We start from the raw sequence: 18,351 nt of genomic DNA, 5'->3' as shown, positions 1-18,351 counted from the left end.
TATTCATTTTCAACTTGACCACACTGATTCATATTAAAGGTCTCTAATTCATTAAGTTTTGTTTTCATGGCAGACTTACCAGGCATGCATTTCCATAATTATATCAGACTTTTTCCCATTACACACGAATGGCATGAGAGACTCAAATTCTATCTTTTACACACTATCAGATCCCAATTTAATTACACACTGCACAGCAATTGTAAGTGAAACTGTTTTTCCACAGTGGATGAGCCACATATAAACAGTCTACCTCCTTTAAGAAAGAAGATTGTGTCTTGCTGACATAAAACACCTTGCTCCCTTCTTGTACTCCCTATGACTCCCTGTAACTGTTGGTGTTTAATACACAGTTAGCAGGGGGCCTTGCACCAAAGGTGCATAAATACCCCTTTGTTTTTATTAGCACGTATTGTTTCTCTTTCTTCTCCTTCCTCGACCTCCGCCATTTTCATCTATGGCTCCCAGACCAATTATTTTTTACTCAGTTAAGCTTACTAATGTGACCAACAGACGTATTTGACATAATTGATTTTGCTATACTGTGCAGAGAATCGTAGGTGTGTGAACAATCAAAGAGAAAACCATACAATGTGGTGCCTTGTGCAGATAAACACACCTCTGTTCAGCGGAATGAGCTCAGCGCTGGAAACTGTGTAACATTACATGAAAAAGGTGATTCTTACTTAGATGTTTTTTAGTATTAGCAGAAATAAGTAACTGTTAATAAATAACAGTGTACAAAATTCTGGCATTTCTAACAGGATTACTAAGTTTCACTATACTCCAGCGAGAAGTGAGAACAGACAATTTATAGACCAAGCCAAATCCATTCGTACATAATAGTCTTTTCAACTGCAGCATGTTCATAAATGGCTCCAGATCACATCACCATGTTTGTTTTAACAACTCGGGGGTAAATACTTTGCTTAGTTCAATTTCTGAGGGACTGAGCCTATGGAAGGCAGAGGACTCAAAGGCTTTTTTTTTCGCCTACTGGGAATCAGACGGTCATTATAAACACCATCTGAAGCCTGAGTTTCACACTGCTTGCTCTCACAAACAATGAAGTGACACTTTTTTTCCAGCTCAACAAAGGAGGGCAACAAACTCTCAACAGTGAAAGGGTTATTGAAGTAACTATCAGTGTACTATCATGGTATTCAGATGCATAACTGTCAGTGTGCTGTCTGACAGCGCAGAAGGAGAAGTCTTTCTCAATCCTACTCCCTGAGATCTCTGAGAAGAGAAAGTGTCACAGTTCAAGGACTTACAAAACCTTATGTATAGATGTGTATACCATAAAACTGGATTGTCTGTATCACATTTTACACCACATCAACAATGACACAAGGCCTCCAGAGAATCCTTCTATACGGATGGGCAATCATTAAGAGGTCGAGAGGGTGTCTCACAGCAAACAGGCCATGCAAGTCTTGCTTGCTAAAGAGAAAAGACTAGATAAACATCTCAGATATTTAAAATAAAATAAAAAAAAAAAAAAACCAGTAAAAAATATTTTGCAGATAATCTTGCATTTTTGTCACTAATGGAAAAAGTTTAATGATCCTGAAAAGTATCAGTAAATCTTCTTCAGGATGACTGCTTTCTGTAGAGATTCGCTGGTTCCAATACCTGTGTCTGTAGTGAGTTTCATCTGTTTCATGTCTCATGTCATTACTCATGGCTTCTGCATTAATACTCTTGCATTAATTCCTGTTCTGAACAACTGAACAGTGCAGGAGAGTAACTGAAAGATTAGCAGTCCACATTAGTTTAATGGGCGCTGTTGACTGGCATAGCTTTTACTGCATTCAAAGCACCCTTGTTCACCTGTGAAAAATACTGAACCGACTATTCCCCTAACACAGCCACCTGTGTAACTCTGTTACTCGGAATTAACACTGATATTTAAATGCAGTTACCAGGCATTATGGCAGTCTTGGTGGCTTCTGGATGGTTTATGGTTATGTAATTGCCACATTGCTGAAAACCATGAGCAGACAAAAGGAACACAGTACACAATGTTCTTCTACTGCTTTAACAAGCAACCATGTTGTGTCACATTGAAGACTGACAAACAGCCAGGACAGTGACACAAGATACCATAGTCCTGTACAACATCAGTCAGGACAGATGACAAGAGATCTCAAAAAGACATTAAAATTAATGATCGTTAATGCAGTGTAAACGGGATGTGTTTGGAAAAAATGGGATTCCTTCAGTGTAAAGTGCTCTCTTCGACAGAATTATATATATATCAGAAACTATGCTTACCAGTGACAGCTATGACAGGTGTTTATGGCAAGTTATTTTGCCTGGACACAGCATGGCAGTGAGTTCTCAGAACCTGTGATTCACGAGGAATGTGCGATGCATGCTAACTTAGGACTCATGTCATTATATCCGCAAGGCCATTACATCCAGAAGACAAACTTCGCTGCTTTCCTCTACACAGCAAATCTATGCTGACAAACGAGTTAGCGTTTACGGGACATACCACACAGAAAACAGGCCAAGAGAGGAGCAGTAAAAAAGAAAAAAAAAATCCTTTCGCTGTATAAGGTCTTTGACAAATGTGTAATTGGGCTTATTACTTTTTAAACAGCAGTTGTTGCGTGCTCCTCTCTCTGAATGATGCATCCAGATATCCGCGCAGCCTCTCGGGCATAATTATCTTACAGAGATCTGAACATGCATCCATTTGGAGAAGGAGCTGCAGGGAAATCAGGAATGCCATAGGAAACATTTAGAATGGATTGCTTCAGCCACACGGATACGACTGCGAGTTGTTCACAAAGGAACATTTCAATAAACGAAGCCTTTACCAAGTAGAATATTGAACACCTGCAACGCAGTAGAGTGCTGTGGTGACTAAATTGTGCCCCCTACTGTTAAGATGGCTTAGGACAACGCTAAAGCCATCTGATCAAACCAGAAATGTCTTCAAATTAGGATTCCAAAAGCTAGGATTTCTGAATTTTAAACCACATTCAGTTTTTTGTTTGCTTTTTTTTTTATTTGGTACACGTATAAGAATGCCTCAAATCAGAATTAATAATAATTATAACGCACTCAGGCAAAGCTGTTATAAAACACTATTTTATTAGCAACAAATATACTAAGTGAGTATTCTATATTTTTAGGAAAGATAGTCAGACCATCTAAGAACAAAAATTCACACAAACATACTCTCAATCCAGATTCTGTCAAATGAATTTAAATAGCATGTTCCGCTTTGAGTGCTATGATAATGAAACCGCTCAGCCGCTCATATGCTGTTTCACTTACAAATATAAACAGCTCAATTTTGTATTAAAGCTGTGTCAAGCTGTTTTAGTAGAGACAGTCAAACCTGAGCCAGAAACAGCAAAACGTGCCATACAGTATCTGCTATATATGCTGCATACTGAAGGAGGCTAGGTTTGAAAAAAAAAAAAACAATTCTGAAGCAATCAATACTTGAGACCACTGAAGACAACAGCATTTGGTGTAAAAAAAAAAAAAAACACATGTAATTTTCTGTTCCGCCGGTTGTCTGATGGCATTACCATGTGCTGTAGGTAATTGGGTGGTTGCGGGAGCCGAAATTCACACTGAGCCCGCAACACTCTCACCTCTGTTGTTTCTTCTGCAGCTGGTAACAATGGTATGACTGCAGCTACAGAACAGGTAGTGAAAAGGCCCGCTCATTTAGCATGCAGATTTATGCATGCTGTAATTAATTTGCCATTATCCCTTGATTGATGTCCCTATGTGTTTTTGAGCAGACATTAGACTATAATTATGCCTCATGTTGGGCTGGCCACCGTTGTTCCATTATAATAAACAGATGCTAATTTCATCACACCAAACACGTAATTGCCCAACACAATAAATGTTTCAAACTACAACCCAATGCCGTTTGACGGAAAACACGCACACTTACACATGTGTGCTGTCCATTGCATTAGAGACATACTGTCACATGCGTGCAATGCATAGAGAAGAGACTGGTCAATAAAAAAAAAAAAAAAAAAAAGATGGTTTCAAAAAGTTCTAGACGTGTGACAAATATTCTACTCATTTCCGTCGTATGCGTGCAGCACGGAAGAGGCTGCTCACTGACGGTCCTTTCCGGTTGTTCCTCTATTTATGAAGAATTACAGTTCTCTCACACCTTCTTCATTCGTTTTTTAGGACGCTGGTTGAAGACAGGAGAGGTCCCCATAAGTGAGTCGGGGGAGTGAGAGGCATAGCTGCCGTCTGAGGCTCCGCCGCCTGGCGATGGGGGCATGCCCGCCTCACTCATGGTAGACATGGGCCCCTCCTCGAACACGTCACCCCCTAAGACTCCTTGACCTGACACCTGTCCGTCCTCACCATCCTGGGGTTCCATTTTCACCTGAGCAAGATGCCACAACGGTGAACTGTTCCCTGCTGTACCTGTCCGAATATGACAAAATGACAAAGTGCTGAGGTGAGAAGACATCATATCCCTAAAAATGCACCTCACCCACTGGAGGATATAAAATTCTCATCAGATACTCAGTATTGCTCTGCAAAGGGGCATGTGGAAGAGATGAATGAATATGGATATATAGCATAACACATATGACACGTATTTTCCATTCTGATCAGCGTGGATATCAAATACCCGACAATTAGCATGTGCTAGGTTAAAACTGCTCAGATAATGCAGTGCAGCCGCAGTGTACAATATTAAAGCAATGCCTCCTCCTACTACACAAAAACTATTATTAATTTGGAAGTATTGACTGGGAAAATACCCCTGTCACAATGGGGAACTGGAAACTCATAAATGGGTGCTTCTTAAAAACCCTCTGTCTGTTTTATCTCTCTGGCCAGGACAGTCAGAACTACAGAGAAAGGCCTTATACATATCCTATGACAACACCTGTAGTCTCAGAGATAGGCTAAGCCTCGTGAAATTCAAAATCCAGATAAACGGGATAATCTGCAAACCACTGGTATTAACCAGACCCATCTAGATTACTCTTTTCATTATAGAGAGCCGCATGACACAGATTTGTCCTACTGAGGAGGTCAAGTGCTGATTTACATCAAAAGCCGTACCCCACATTGGGCTAGATTACGAGTTCTGCCCACGGGTGCGGCTCTGGCTGCAGGCAGCTACAGAACCCCCTAATGCTGCTTTTGAGTACTCTGACTCTGTGTTTAAGTTCTGCAGAGAGAGCATGTGAAAAGTGCAAGAAAGTTTTTATTTTGGGGCGGGGAGCCAGATGTCGACTGGAATGTAACACTGCACCTTCAGAACACCAGCACACAAGTACCGACAGATAAAACCACTGTTCAGCTACATGTTCTGATTTCATGTTTCCTGAAACACCAGTGATGTACAACGGGAGCCTAATGAGTAAGAGTTTGCACAGACACAATATTATCAGTACAAGAGTATCGAGACACCACACCAAGCAGCAGATCAGTGTCTGGCGGGTGTCCAGGTTTGTAATCTTTTCATAATGGTTTAACATGCTGCATTTAAATCATAAACCGTGTTGATCTGTGTCCACATACAAGTTATCCTAAGAAGAGTTCAATTGAATTAATCGGTTCCAATAAATAAATAAACAGACAAAAAAGAAAAATCTGCCAAAATAAATGTAAAACAGAAAAACAAGACTGTTGTGTTATGTCTTAGAGTGGTGTGCAAAGCTCTTGAGATGAGTAAATCTATGCATAAGGTGATTCTGATACATGGACGTGTGCTGTTTACACCTCAAATTCTTTCCTTTATTGACTTTTGGCCTCCTGCATATTTAGCCTCCGCTGTGTGATCTGCAATTCAACGGGCTAAAACATATTGTTTATATTTTTCTATATCACCAGTTTCAAAGAAAGCCCTTCAATGTCACAACATTTACGACAACTGAATATGAATATCAATAGTCCTTGAAAAGTTAAGAGTGTTCACCTGAAGGGTGAGGCGAGTTTTCTCCTTCCAGACCCCCTGCCAGTCTGTCGCTGGGAGCACCCAACACGCCAATGGGGAGAGCCTGGTCACCTGACGCCAGATCAGCTTCAGGCTCCTCACTCACAGGGAAGGTAATGTCACTCATTGGCTCCTCTTTGACTTTGAGGGGTTTGGAGTCTTCTAAAGCTTTCTCTGGGTTTACCAGCCTCTCGTATTCTTCAGACAGCTCCTTACTGACCTGAGAATCATCATAAATGCCATCTTATGAACAAGTCAGCTATAAATCAACTTGCGAGCATCACTGTTTTCTTCATTCTTCTATGTCCAGGTAGGCTCTCTCAAACTGATGTAAGCATGTAAGTTTTTTGTTTTGTTTTTTTTTTTTACTCGATTTTAATCCATTTTACAATACTGGAGCTCACTGCTGTGACAGTTCAGTGGATTCAGTAGTTTGCATGAGGGATAACACATTGTTGTGATGCCATGTGAAACCTGATAGACTGGCATGGGTTTTCTCACCTGGAGCATGTAGCTATGGTAGTCCTTGATGCGAACCTGCCAGAAACGTTGCAGGGCCAGAATGCTGCCGATGCCTATCTCATGAAAGACCTGCTCCACCACATCAGGAAAAGGAGTGGTGCCCAGTCGGGCTTCTCGGTCCACGGCCACCCGCAACAACCGGGTGAGCCGCAGATAGTGCTCATGGGCCAGATCGGTCAACGTTTCTAGCACACTTTCATTGGCAGACTCAAATCCGGCATGAGCCAACACCGTAGCAACAGATTGGTACAGAAGCTGCCGGCATGACGGCCAACTCAACTCTGTGACTGGCTCACCTTTACCCCTGTAGAGAGACAGATGCCAAGAGCAAGAACAAGTGAGACAGGGAGATGGGGTGAGCTCAGTAAATGAACATATGTTCAATACATTGCATCGACGTCATATATCTATGCCTATATTCAGAAATGACTGACTAGGTACTGCAATAGTATTGTTGTGGGCAAATTGTCAGGTTCTAAAATACAGTCGCAACGGAACAGTAACCACAGTATTATTTACATGTTTTTGGCTACATCACACAATTATTCTAATTTAACAAGATGCTCACTAAAAGGATCAGTACTTGTAAAAGTCGCTCTCTGGGTCGCTGTGTCGGAGCTGAAAGGGTATCCGTGGGACTTTGCTGTCTAGGGGGAGCAGGTCGTCAGGCGCTGCGGGTGTGGGTGGCCGAGGAGGGAGTGAATCGCCGTCCTCTGGTTTGATGATGCTCTGCATGTCTGCTGATGAAGCCAGGGGCTGCTGGCTGAGCTGGGCGGTTGTGAGGAGGGAGCGGAGGCGGCGGATGTGCTGGCACAGTTGCACCGTGTGAATGGTGAGACTGCACGGTTCAGAGGGCACGTCTAACATGGTGGTGGGCCGCGGGCGCTGTGCTGAGGGCTGGTGCAACGGAGGGTCTTGCATTTCCACCTGGCGGAACTCACGCTGCAGAAGGTCAAAGGAGCTACGCCCTGGGGGTGCTGAGGCCACAGGGAGCTCCCCCCAATAACGCATCATCCTGTCACCATACAATAACACTCTAGTTAATTTTCAGTCTTGGGTCTGGAGACTCTGAAAACAACAAAAAAGATGTTGTCAATCATCGTACTGTGTGTCCGCTCCATCCCTTTATCATTATCACCACTGTAGCCAAAGGAAAGGATCAAATTTGAGGAATTATATAGTAAAACTCTTAAGGGACTCATCTTTACCCGTTAAACAGTACCATTAAATGAAGCGCAAATTGAACGACCGACCAGGATAAAAATCTTAAGATATGTATTGTCTTTAAACTACATGCTACATTCCAGCATATGTCAAATGACTACTTACAGTTTCTGTACATGAAGTGCTAAGATGTTTCACCTATCTATGTGATTCTTTCTCTTTTTACCTTTAAGAAAGAAAAGTAATCATTCATTTGCTATGCTAAATTGTGGTTTATAATGCATTTGCGCAGGGACGCTACATAATCAATATTAGCAAATGTCCGTTTTGTCACAAATCAATCCATTATACAGTCCTAAATTCCTATATTGCACAGCGAACCTACATTAGTTCAGTTATGTTGGCTTCCTTAACAACTTATGTTGGTCACGTTAGCTAGTGAGCTGTAAATCACTCGGTTCTCATTTATGTCGTTTTAAAGCTTGTAGTTAAAATTTTATCAACCACGTCAATTCTCACACTTACTTTACAAGGGAACCGAGTCCGATTTCAATATCAAAGAAATGGCATGTAAGGTATTAAATTCCAGGAACGCAGAGCAAACGACGCTCTGTGGTAAGGTTCAGTGCTTTTTAGCTACCGTGTTGATGGAATTGAGGTGTACGATAGTTCCCACGTTGGAAAACATTAGATATAAATAAGCACTGGATAAAGATACAATTTTATAATCACTTATTTTTAATTATAAGACTGTCCTTATCATAAAATATGGTACAATCGATCGTAGGCATGACAAAAGTACTATCAGGATTTTCTAACGAAATCACGGAACGGAAGCATTAGAACGTAGCACCAAACAAAAATATGGCGGACTCTACAGGCACACTGAAACCAGGAATGAGTTTGGAGGAAGGTACTGATGTTGTGATGGACTCCGAGAAAACTCCGAGTAATGAGAGTGGTGGTGACATTAACACTAAAGGAGATGCTGCAATCTCTGCTGACGAGAAACCTGACACTTTTAAGAGACCTGATATTTTTGCCGCGCCTTCACTCACTGTCAGAAGAGGTCCGGGAGCCAGTGAAAGCAAGAGGACAGCACCCGAGACAAAAATTCGCACAGTGAAAGAAGATTCAGTCACAAAAGTCGAATCCTTAGACTCACAACAACCTGGAGAAAGCTCGTTCAATGAAAATGAATCAACGAATAATGGAGAGAAACCCTCGGAGAGTGAACAGCGAAATTCGGAGAAGGCAAAGCCTTCAAGTAAGAGAGAGCATGCACCCGTGAAAACCAAACAAGAGTTTAAACAAAAATTTCCAGCTAAAGCACCACCGGCTGGTAAATTTCCACCGCTTCCATACACAGAACCTCCGTGGGGTGGAGTTGCCGATATTTCGTACTCTTTCGAACTGCTAAAAAACGGTGCCATCCTCGACACTATTCCACTTACCCAAAGAAGTTACTTTGTAGTGGGTCGTCTACCTGTATGCGACGTTTCCCTGGAACATCCCTCTATATCCCGCTATCACGCCATAGTGCAGTATCGAGGACGTTCAGGGGAGGAAGGGGTTGTCGGGGAGGAGATGGGATTCTATGTCTACGACCTTGGCAGCACTCACGGAACCTTTCTGAATAAGAACAAGATACCACCCAAAACCTACATAAGGGTACGGGTTGGACATGTCTTAAAATTCGGAGGAAGCACCAGACTTTTTATTCTGCAGGTAATATGGGCCAGGTTTAATCCTGGCATTAAATTCAGTTGGCCAGTTGACTTAATAATGATAATAATAATAATGATTATCATAATTATAATAATAATGATAAATCGACAACTGTACCTTTCAGGCAAATATTGCAACCAGAATGTTTTAATAATAAAACTGCAAAAGACAAATGGTTGTAAAACTCTGTGAATGTTTTTGACCTTTAAAATCGGTGTTTATCTGGATGAAAGAACTGGTATTTGAGACATATCATTGTCCATTTCCAGGGACCAGAATTTGATGCGGAGGAGGAGTCAGAGTTGACCGTCACCGAACTGAAGGAAAGGGCAAAGAAACAACGTGAGGAGCTGGAGAGGAGGATGATGGGAGATGGCTCAGATGAGGAAGAGGAAAAGGAAGGAGAGGAGACTAGTACTGCTGGAAGAAGTTCCCCAGAGGAGACTGGCTGCTCATGGGGAATGGGTAAAGTCATATTATGATAGTGGTTTTCAGTGAAACAAGCTGAATGAAACCATACTCAAAAAGACACAATTATTTAATCCATTTCAACTAAATGGGAAGTCAGTGGTTCCGCTGACTTGTTTTACACAGCATATTTTTATTAAGCTGTGTTTCTAACCAAGTTTCTCTCATTTTTTTGTCTTTACTTTTCATCTCTACATCTCTGATCCCAGCTGAGGAAGCAGTCCAAGAAGATGAAAATGAGGAGAATCCCTTTGCCACTGAGTTTCAGGAGGACCAGGAGGCTGCCTATCTTAAGGACCCTAAGAAGGCATTGCAAGGCTTCTATGACAGAGAGGGTAGGCCGTCTATGCAGAGATAGACACCTTCTTCATCCGCTATAGTTCTATCATCTATTTTAGTTATCTAACATGCACTATTGTCAAAGTTTTGTATTTGAAGTGTTGAGAAACAAGTTGATCGCAAATCAGTCATTGCTCAAAATGAAAAAGATTTTGACAAAAAAAGAAATGTGTAATTTAGTGAGTTGTTTCAAATCTGAATTATACTATTGAATATTTTCAGCGTCCTGATATTTTTTTATGTGAATTCAGGTGAGGAACTTGAATTTGAATATGAAGAAAAAGGCCATGGCACCTGGCTCTGCAGAATCAAGTAAGTAGCCTGTCTTTACACTAACTGAAAACAAGGCATGTTTCCATCCACACTTTTTTCAGTTTGAATCAGTGGTCATGAATCTTAATCCTAGTTCTGTTTATTCACGTCAAATTACTAATTTCTTGGCATAACTTTGGGTTAGTTTGAAAATTTAAAGAAGACACATCACTCCTTAATTTAATAATGTTACATTTGATTTTTAAATTAATCTTTAATTACTCTGATCTGATCTGATCTGATCTCAGTTTAGATGGCTGGTAAGTCATTTTGCAGGGTTGCAGTTGATCGGAGAATCAGTGTTATTGATCTGCTGTCTCTCCTGTATTCAGGTTGCCTGTGGACGATGCTTTGGGCAGGCAGCTGGTTGCTGAGGTGACCCACACTGGGAAGAAGAAAGAGGCTGCCATACAGTGCTCTCTAGAGGCCTGTCGTATTCTAGAGGCTCGTGGATTACTACGACAGGAAGCAGGTGAGCAGCTCAGAGGGGCATGCTGTTATATTACTGCTGTTAAAGCCTTCATTGGCAGGACCAAAATTAAACATTCTCTCTGCTAAAAGTTATGAAGTCAGTCTCACCCAAGTAAGACTGGAGGTACTTCGACACTTCATTTGAAAGCAGAATATTTTTGCTGACAGAGACTTTTGTTGTCTGGTGTAGTCTCTCTTCTTTTTCCTGTCTTACCTAAGATTTGGAGGAAAGAGACCTGTTTTAACCAAGAGACCTGTTTTGTTCTCACTGTTTGCATTTCGACATTGATTCCTCTGATCTCTCCAGTGTCCCGTAAGCGAAAGAAAAAGGACTGGGAGCAGGAGGACTTTTATGATAGCGATGACGACACCTTCCTGGATCGAACTGGTGCTGTGGAGAAAAAGAGGATGGAGCGTATGAAGAAGGCTGGAAAGATTCGAGAGCGACCTGAAACCTATGACTCCCTGGTAGAGTCTCTTGTACATCGCTGGTTTTGCCACTAGTTTAGACATTTAGACTGGGTTAGATCAAGAGCCTATGCTTTAATCACCATATTGTGTTGTAGCTTCAGGGTGGTCTGGTTGAGGACCAGTTTGGGCTAAGTTAGGTTTTGAAAGGAGGTTTCCATTTAATCCAACCACATATCCCATAAAGCGGGATTTATCAGTAGGCCTGTTAATTTGACCCAAAATTCCAGTATGAAATGACCAGTCCAGTTTCATGAACTATGGCTTAGTCATAGTCTAAGAAACTTGATCTATGCTTTATTAGGTGGAAAAATTCCCACCTGACTGATGGGCCAAACTGGGTCCCTATCATACTGCTATTTAAGCCATCCGCAGTTTGGCAGCCATATACAGTTTTGCAGAGTGTAATGTCCTACAAACGGTATTCAAAATGTATTTGGTCAGCACAATCCCGGCAACTGTGGTAAAAGGTTGAATTGTGAATGAAATATGTCAGTATGCTGATGTGAAGCTGTTTTTGTCTGCTCGGGTGCAAGGTGGCCAAACTGGCAGAGGTGGAGAAAGAGTTGGCAGAGACGGAGAAGAGATTGAGTGCCTCAGCGAAAGGTAAGTTAGTCAGAAGGAACACAGCATTTGTGTGTTCTGTTTATGTGTGTTTCCAGAAAAGCTACTTGGTCTAGCCCTGAAAAATTGCCAAAAGAACTTTTCTAGAATTTCGACTCTGGCTTGAATTCACACGTGACCCCGTACTAGAAAATTGCTGGAACATTTGCAGATAAAACTGCATGTGTGAAAGGTGTTGTTGTCTGCGCTCTTAACCCCTGCCTGACTTTACGCCTTGTCTCCTCTGCATGTTTGTTTGTACTTTGTGTATTTGGTCATCACCACAGGAGGATCTAAGGCGTCCTCAGAAGACCCACTGGATGCCTTCATGAGTGTGGTGCGTAATGAGGGGGCTCTGGACGGGGTGGAGAGGAAGAAGCTTCACCTGCACATAGCCGAGTTGCGGAAGGAGGGACAGCGTCTGCGCAAACTGGTGGAGCTGACCCGGCCCACCCAGTTACCCACACTCCAGGCAGGGTGAGTTCATTACACCCTCTGGCCTCTGAAAGTAGTAAATAAAGCTGTTGTAAAGCTGTTGGGATATGCTAAGATTTAAGTTCCGCTGTAACACACACACACACACACACATATATATGTGTGTGTGTATGTATGTATATGCTCAGTTTTTGTTAAATATCTTTTTTTCTTTACAATTGTTTGTATAACAATAACTTTGTGTTGTTTGTACATGTTTTTTGTCTATCTTGATTAGAAGTCAGAGCAAGTTACTGTTGGTACAGATCAATGTATTTAAGGGCTTTGTTTTCTCTTTGAGAGTGTTGGTAGTTTGAGAACATGAATGGCTGAGTGAAAAGAAAAGTGTTAAACATATGAACTGTTTCTCACCAACTTTGTACTTTTTGACACTACAAGTGTTGCACAGGTTTTTTGGGAGAAGGGGTTGTTTGTTTTTTGCAAATTTGTGAAATGCTAATGAGGACATTATGATCGGTTGTGAACGTAATGGGCTTATTAGCCAGAGTGTTGTGCATTCAAACCCTAATTATGACAGCTTTTTCTCAGCGTGGCCCTGAGCAAGGCACTGAACCTCCAGGTTTCACCAGACATCTGACATCTGTGAGATCTAAATCAACATAATTTGAAGTAACATGCTCTTTCATTCTCACAGGTCTGCAAGCACATCCTCTGCTGTGGAGAAACCCAAAAAGCTATCCATGCCCCTGTTTGGTGCCATGAAAGGGGGTAAAAAATTCAAACTGAAAACCGGAACAATCGGGGTGAGATCATTGTCTCACTGTTGTCTATAATGTGTTTGATGAGTTTATATGTGCAAAGCTTGCCTATAGCCTTTTGGCATGAACTTTGTTTTTCTGTGTGTGTAGCAGAAAATGGTAAAAATAGTACACACTCAGATGAATCTCTCTCTCTCTCTCTCTCTCCCTCCCCCCCTCCCCGCTGTCTCTTTCACAATCCCTCACTCACTCTCTCCCTCCCTCTGTCTTGTCTGTCCCTGTACAGACGTTGCCTCCAAAGCGAGCTAACCTGCCCCCTGAGCTCTTCAACATGAAGGAGCTCCCCCCTGGTGGAGAGGAAGAGGAGGAGGAGGAGGAGGAAGAAGAAGAAGATGAAGAAGAGGCAGAAGACAAGAACAAGTCCACAGCCACATCTGAGGACCAAATGGAGACTTCCCAGCCTGAAGAGACTGCTATGCAGCAGAGCTCCATGTCCTCCCCACAGAAACAGAAACCCTCACAGGCATACAGGACCACAGGTTCGGCTGCTAAAGACTCCACCCACCTGGCAGACACAGAGCCATCACAAATACCCATTACTCTATAGACTTTGTTACAACAGTCTAAATATCGTACTAAAGATGTGTTTGTGCAATACACTCTAAATGTAATATGTAAATGAGAGCAAAAGGTTGTTTGCCTTTGATTTCATCTATATGGCAAGAAACATTCGTAAGGTGTCATTAAGTTGTTGTGTCAAGTCACAAAGTTTCTGTCACATTCTGAAATCATTAAATGTTATGAAACCAGATACTTTAATAATTGATCACCATGGGAGTTCACTCATTAAATACATTTTGTATGCTCATGTAGGTATACAAAGCTTAAGATTTAAAGCTTTAAGTACAACACTTGCCAAAAGTTTATCTTTACCAAAATTCTGATTTGTCAATAATTGTATCTGAGTATGCCGACTTGGAGCATTAATCCTGTTGTGGTTAAAGTATGAGTTTTCCCTTTGACCAGCAGATGGCAGTGCTGCCACTTTACAGCTGCAAGAAAGCAACATTACAACAAACCACTCTTCCATGAACCATAACATGTTGTTACTGTAAACTTAGCTCAGCGCTCATTCATATCAAAGTGATTAGTTTATGGTGAAAGGAGTGAGTGTAAAAAAAAGAATTAATTTCTGTGCTTTTAGGCCAGAGAGTTTCTGGGAAACAGACAGCTGCTCAAAGATCTGCTCCAGTACATGGAGATTCAAAAGACACACTGGCTGAATGTGGAGAAGAGAATCCTTCACCTTCTAAAGGTAAATCATCTGATGCGTGTGTTGGACAGTCACTAGTGTGTTGGAACTGAATGTCTGTTAGTCTATGAAATGGGCTTTCCTTATGTAAAGGATGTTCAGAGAAACATCTTGAAAGATGATGTGAAAATTCAGAATCATCCTGAACTTCAAAATTGCTATTATTTATTCCTGTCTATTACAGATGGAGAAAACAACCGATCGTCAGCCTCACCAAGTCCGCAGAAGACTCAGAAAAAGAAAGTGATTGGTCCAAGCAGGGTAAGCACTGTTGAGTGCTGCAAAACACACATCATGCTGCAATAATCAAAGCTTCACAAAGGTTTCATTTTAAAAATAATTTTGTTTAATGTGTCCTAAATAAGTGCTAAAATATTCCAGATGCTTACCTAATTTGAAATAAGAAGTCTAACAATCTGTATAACAGTGTTTAACATATCATTCAATCTGGTTTTTCCATTACCTCAATCAACAGCCCCCAGCCAGCTTCTCCAAAGAGTACCCACAGGACGATCCAGACTACTGCGTTTGGGTTCCCCCAGCAGGTACAGCGATAAATGCCTTCTCCTGAAAAGCATGTTGACCAAACGATCACCATATTTACTAAACCTAAATTACTTGGAAACGGATAAAAACAGATGAAACCTTTTGAAATCCTGTAGTACCAAGAAATTCAGACTTACAACATTCATCACTCTGCAAACAGTCTGTCCTCAAAGGTTTTCTCTTTTGAAGTTGTTGAAAGGATTTGGGTTTAAAGAATCAGTCTTCTGTGTGTTAACAGTGACTGAACAAGGCTGTGTATAGGCAGAATTACATTAGCCTGGATAGTGTTCAGGCTTTTGTGTGAGAAGTGTTGTGACATGTCTTTAGTCGGCTTGGAGAACTATCTAGAATAGTCTCTGACCTCATCAAGTAAGTGTTTGCGTGTGCGTGTGTGTGAGTTAGAACAACTGGGCGGAAGAAGGAAACATGCTTTGTAGCTGATAGTTTCAGAAAACAAGATTTCACGTAGACCTTTAATTGAGGGCCAGAGAATGCAAATCAAAGGCTTCATGCATGATAAGATAAAGTCTGTACTGTGCTATTTTTTCTTTACTGAGTGTGGCTCAAACTCTGCCAAAATCTGTTTTGCTGACATACGAAAGTTAAGCGAAACACCATTTGGTACTAACTTTAATCAACATCAAAGTTCACTTTGAAGGGAAACAAATGGCAATGATTGCTGTGTATCTACAGCGGTGATACACTATAACGTAACAATTTAGCCTCAGCTTAGCTATATAAATTACACATAATACACGTTAAATATATGATGGGCTGAAATACATGATAACATGTGGGAGATTAGTAGAATTGGCAAATAGAAGGCAGCATGATTCTCTGAATGAACTAAGCTTATTTACTGTGTCAGAGAAATTTCAAACAGACTTTTTTAATTACTTGAGAATAAGTGAGCCAGACTTGCACTCTTACTTATTCAAGGATAAAAGGGTTTTCAGCAATATGTAGTATGATGTATTATTTTTATCATTTGTTTTTACTAATTTACAATTTAAATGGACAGTATGATTCTGCAAACATGCCAGTGTTATCATTAAATATGCTTTTTTTTTTTCCTCCTCTTTCGTTTTTTGGGAACAGGACAGTCTGGTGATGGTCGGACACACCTGAATGATAAGTATGGCTACTGAAATCAGGCTCCTGTCAGCTCAGCGCCTTGTCAGTACTCTTCCTCAGAACCAAGACCACCTTTCTTCTTTGTGGGGAAAAAAAAAGGCCAACAAACAAGTGTTTCCGATCAATCTTGAAATACTATCCCACTTACAGCCCAGTCCTGGACTGTACTGCACTTACCCTCCATCTTAAGTGTCTCTCTTCTCTCTGACTGACTGAAGCCTGTGTCAAGAGTTTCTCTTATCTGGACGTAGAGACACTGAAGAGTGATTGCGGCTCCTCTTTAAGAGTGTGTAATCCTCCGAGTCATTTGTTTTTTTGGTATGAACAGAGACTGAATTCTAGTCAAATTTAATATTAGTGCTTCAGCCAGCAGTTGCTGTTCTTGGATCAGTTTAAGAACATCCAGCAGGCTCAGTGTGACTGAACGAACTGTACTAGTTCATTGGCTGAGTAATATTATCCCGCCTCGTGGGCTAACTAAGCCTCTCTGATAGATCTAAAGAGTGCTCCTGCTGGATCTCACCCTGTTGATGGCTAGCGTTACCTTCTCGAAGCCCGGAGGAGAGAAGGGGAGGATTTGCCAGCCATCTGGACTCTTGCTCTGCATTCTGGGATTGGGATCAAGCTGTTAATGAATCAAGTGACATCCATGTATGTGTGTGTGTGTGTGTGTGTGTGTGTGTGTACATTATTTTAATGAGGAGTGATTCAGTGTTGTGGAAGTGTACATGTGTGGGGGGAACTCTAAGCAGAATAAGATTAGACTCCCTCATGAGGTATTCTGACTCCTCCACATTCTGTTTTCTTTCTCTCTTTCTTCCACCTTAACTGAAATGATGTATTTTTGGGTTAATAGAAAATCAACTCTCTCTCTCTCTCTCTCTTTCTCTGTCTCTGTCTCTGTCTCTCTCTCTCTCTCTCTCTGGCATGTGAGCTTTTTTTGTTGACAAGTGTTTTGTAAAAAAATAAATATATCCTTTGTTCCTTTTCTGACTCAGTGCTTCTTGTCTGAACGGGGCGGAAACAGAAACTCTGGGGGCCTCTTGAGTGGGTTAGAGATGACTCCTGCTCAGTCAAGCCTGTGGATACACTCCATTTAACTCACTCACAGATGACTTCCTATCTTTGTCTCCTTTACCTCACATCCACTGACTGGATAATTAGATTGAAGTTCAGCATGAACTCTGCTGTGTGACATGTAGCACAACACTGCTGTTTTATGAATGAGTCAGAGAGAAATATTGTACATGTTTAACACATTTTAAAGCAGTGGGCAGTACATTTAAAACGTCTTTTCAACATGCCCTGGCAGTCACATTGGAAAGGCATAGGACACAAAAGGCCTGTTAATGCATTCTGACTTTTTGCAGATTTGCCATCAGGAAACATGCAGCCACCGTGCCTGGTTGATTTCTTGCTTCTTTTTTTTTTTTTTTTTTTTTTTTACATTTTGGCATTCACAGAGCTGTGCTGTGTTAACATCAGTTGCTGATTTCACACAGACACACAGTTTATTATTCTGTTAGTGATCCTTCACTCAAAAGTTCCTCACTGCAAACCCTTTTTCTTAATAGTCACTTCAAACAGTCATTTGTGCTCAACAGAATGAAAATGGAAATGAAAATGTAAGTGCGTGTATACCTTTAAGGTAAAGAAACATGCCACAACCTGCAATAACTGAAAATGGAGTTACACAGAATCTAATGACAACATTGTACTGTATTTCTGAGATCTGTAAGGCCATGCCTGAAACGTTCCTGTCACCACCACCTGAGCTTCCACCCAAATCTTTGACCAAGGCTCGGCCCTGCTGGCTTTCTGGCCCTGTGTCTGCAGCCAGGCTCTTCTGAAGGACACAGTGACCGCTGCTTCAACTTCCCCAGCGCCAAGAGGGGCCTCTGGTGAGAGCAGAAAGCCCACACACATGGTGCTGCGATCAGGGAGAGGATAGGATGTCTGCTGGTCGTGAACTCCAGGCCTCTTTCAGCGGACACCGCTTTTGCATGCGCATTTTCGGTAAAATGTGCTGAAAGAGTTCACTTTATAACAGCACACACATACCCCCTCCGCTACCTGTCAGGCCAGTCCGTGCATCATTTCACACAAGTAACACAACGCTGTTGTACAATGGTAAGGCA

The 18,351-nt window shown here is 41.6% G+C and overlaps 2 protein-coding genes across 2 annotated transcripts; one reads left to right on the top strand and one right to left on the bottom strand.

Annotated features, from left to right (window-relative positions):
- Positions 1–4,056: 4,056 nt before the first annotated feature.
- Positions 4,057–8,243, bottom strand: supt7l (SPT7 like, STAGA complex subunit gamma). Its single transcript, XM_030787182.1, has 5 exons — positions 8,165–8,243; positions 7,059–7,490; positions 6,455–6,779; positions 5,936–6,173; positions 4,057–4,425 (listed from the first exon to the last, which is right to left on the bottom strand). The coding sequence occupies exons 2-5, from the start codon at positions 7,487–7,489 to the stop codon at positions 4,154–4,156; spliced, it is 1,266 nt and encodes a 421-aa protein (XP_030643042.1). The 5' UTR covers position 7,490; positions 8,165–8,243; the 3' UTR covers positions 4,057–4,153.
- A 260-nt stretch (positions 8,244–8,503) lies between these two features.
- slc4a1ap (solute carrier family 4 member 1 adaptor protein) lies at positions 8,504–16,517 on the top strand. Its single transcript, XM_030787371.1, has 14 exons — positions 8,504–9,367; positions 9,637–9,832; positions 10,045–10,170; positions 10,426–10,486; positions 10,819–10,958; positions 11,265–11,425; positions 11,962–12,031; positions 12,316–12,505; positions 13,158–13,266; positions 13,508–13,760; positions 14,426–14,536; positions 14,718–14,794; positions 15,009–15,078; positions 16,178–16,517. Exons 1-14 carry the CDS (start codon positions 8,504–8,506, stop codon positions 16,225–16,227), a joined length of 2,478 nt encoding a protein of 825 aa, XP_030643231.1. The 3' UTR covers positions 16,228–16,517.
- Positions 16,518–18,351: the final 1,834 nt, after the last annotated feature.

The sequence above is a fragment of the Chanos chanos genome, chromosome 10 (genome assembly GCF_902362185.1).
Source record: "Chanos chanos chromosome 10, fChaCha1.1, whole genome shotgun sequence".
Lineage (NCBI taxonomy): Eukaryota > Metazoa > Chordata > Actinopteri > Gonorynchiformes > Chanidae > Chanos > Chanos chanos.
Note: the sequence above shows the minus strand (reverse complement) of the source record. Positions and strands in the feature narration are given on the sequence as shown.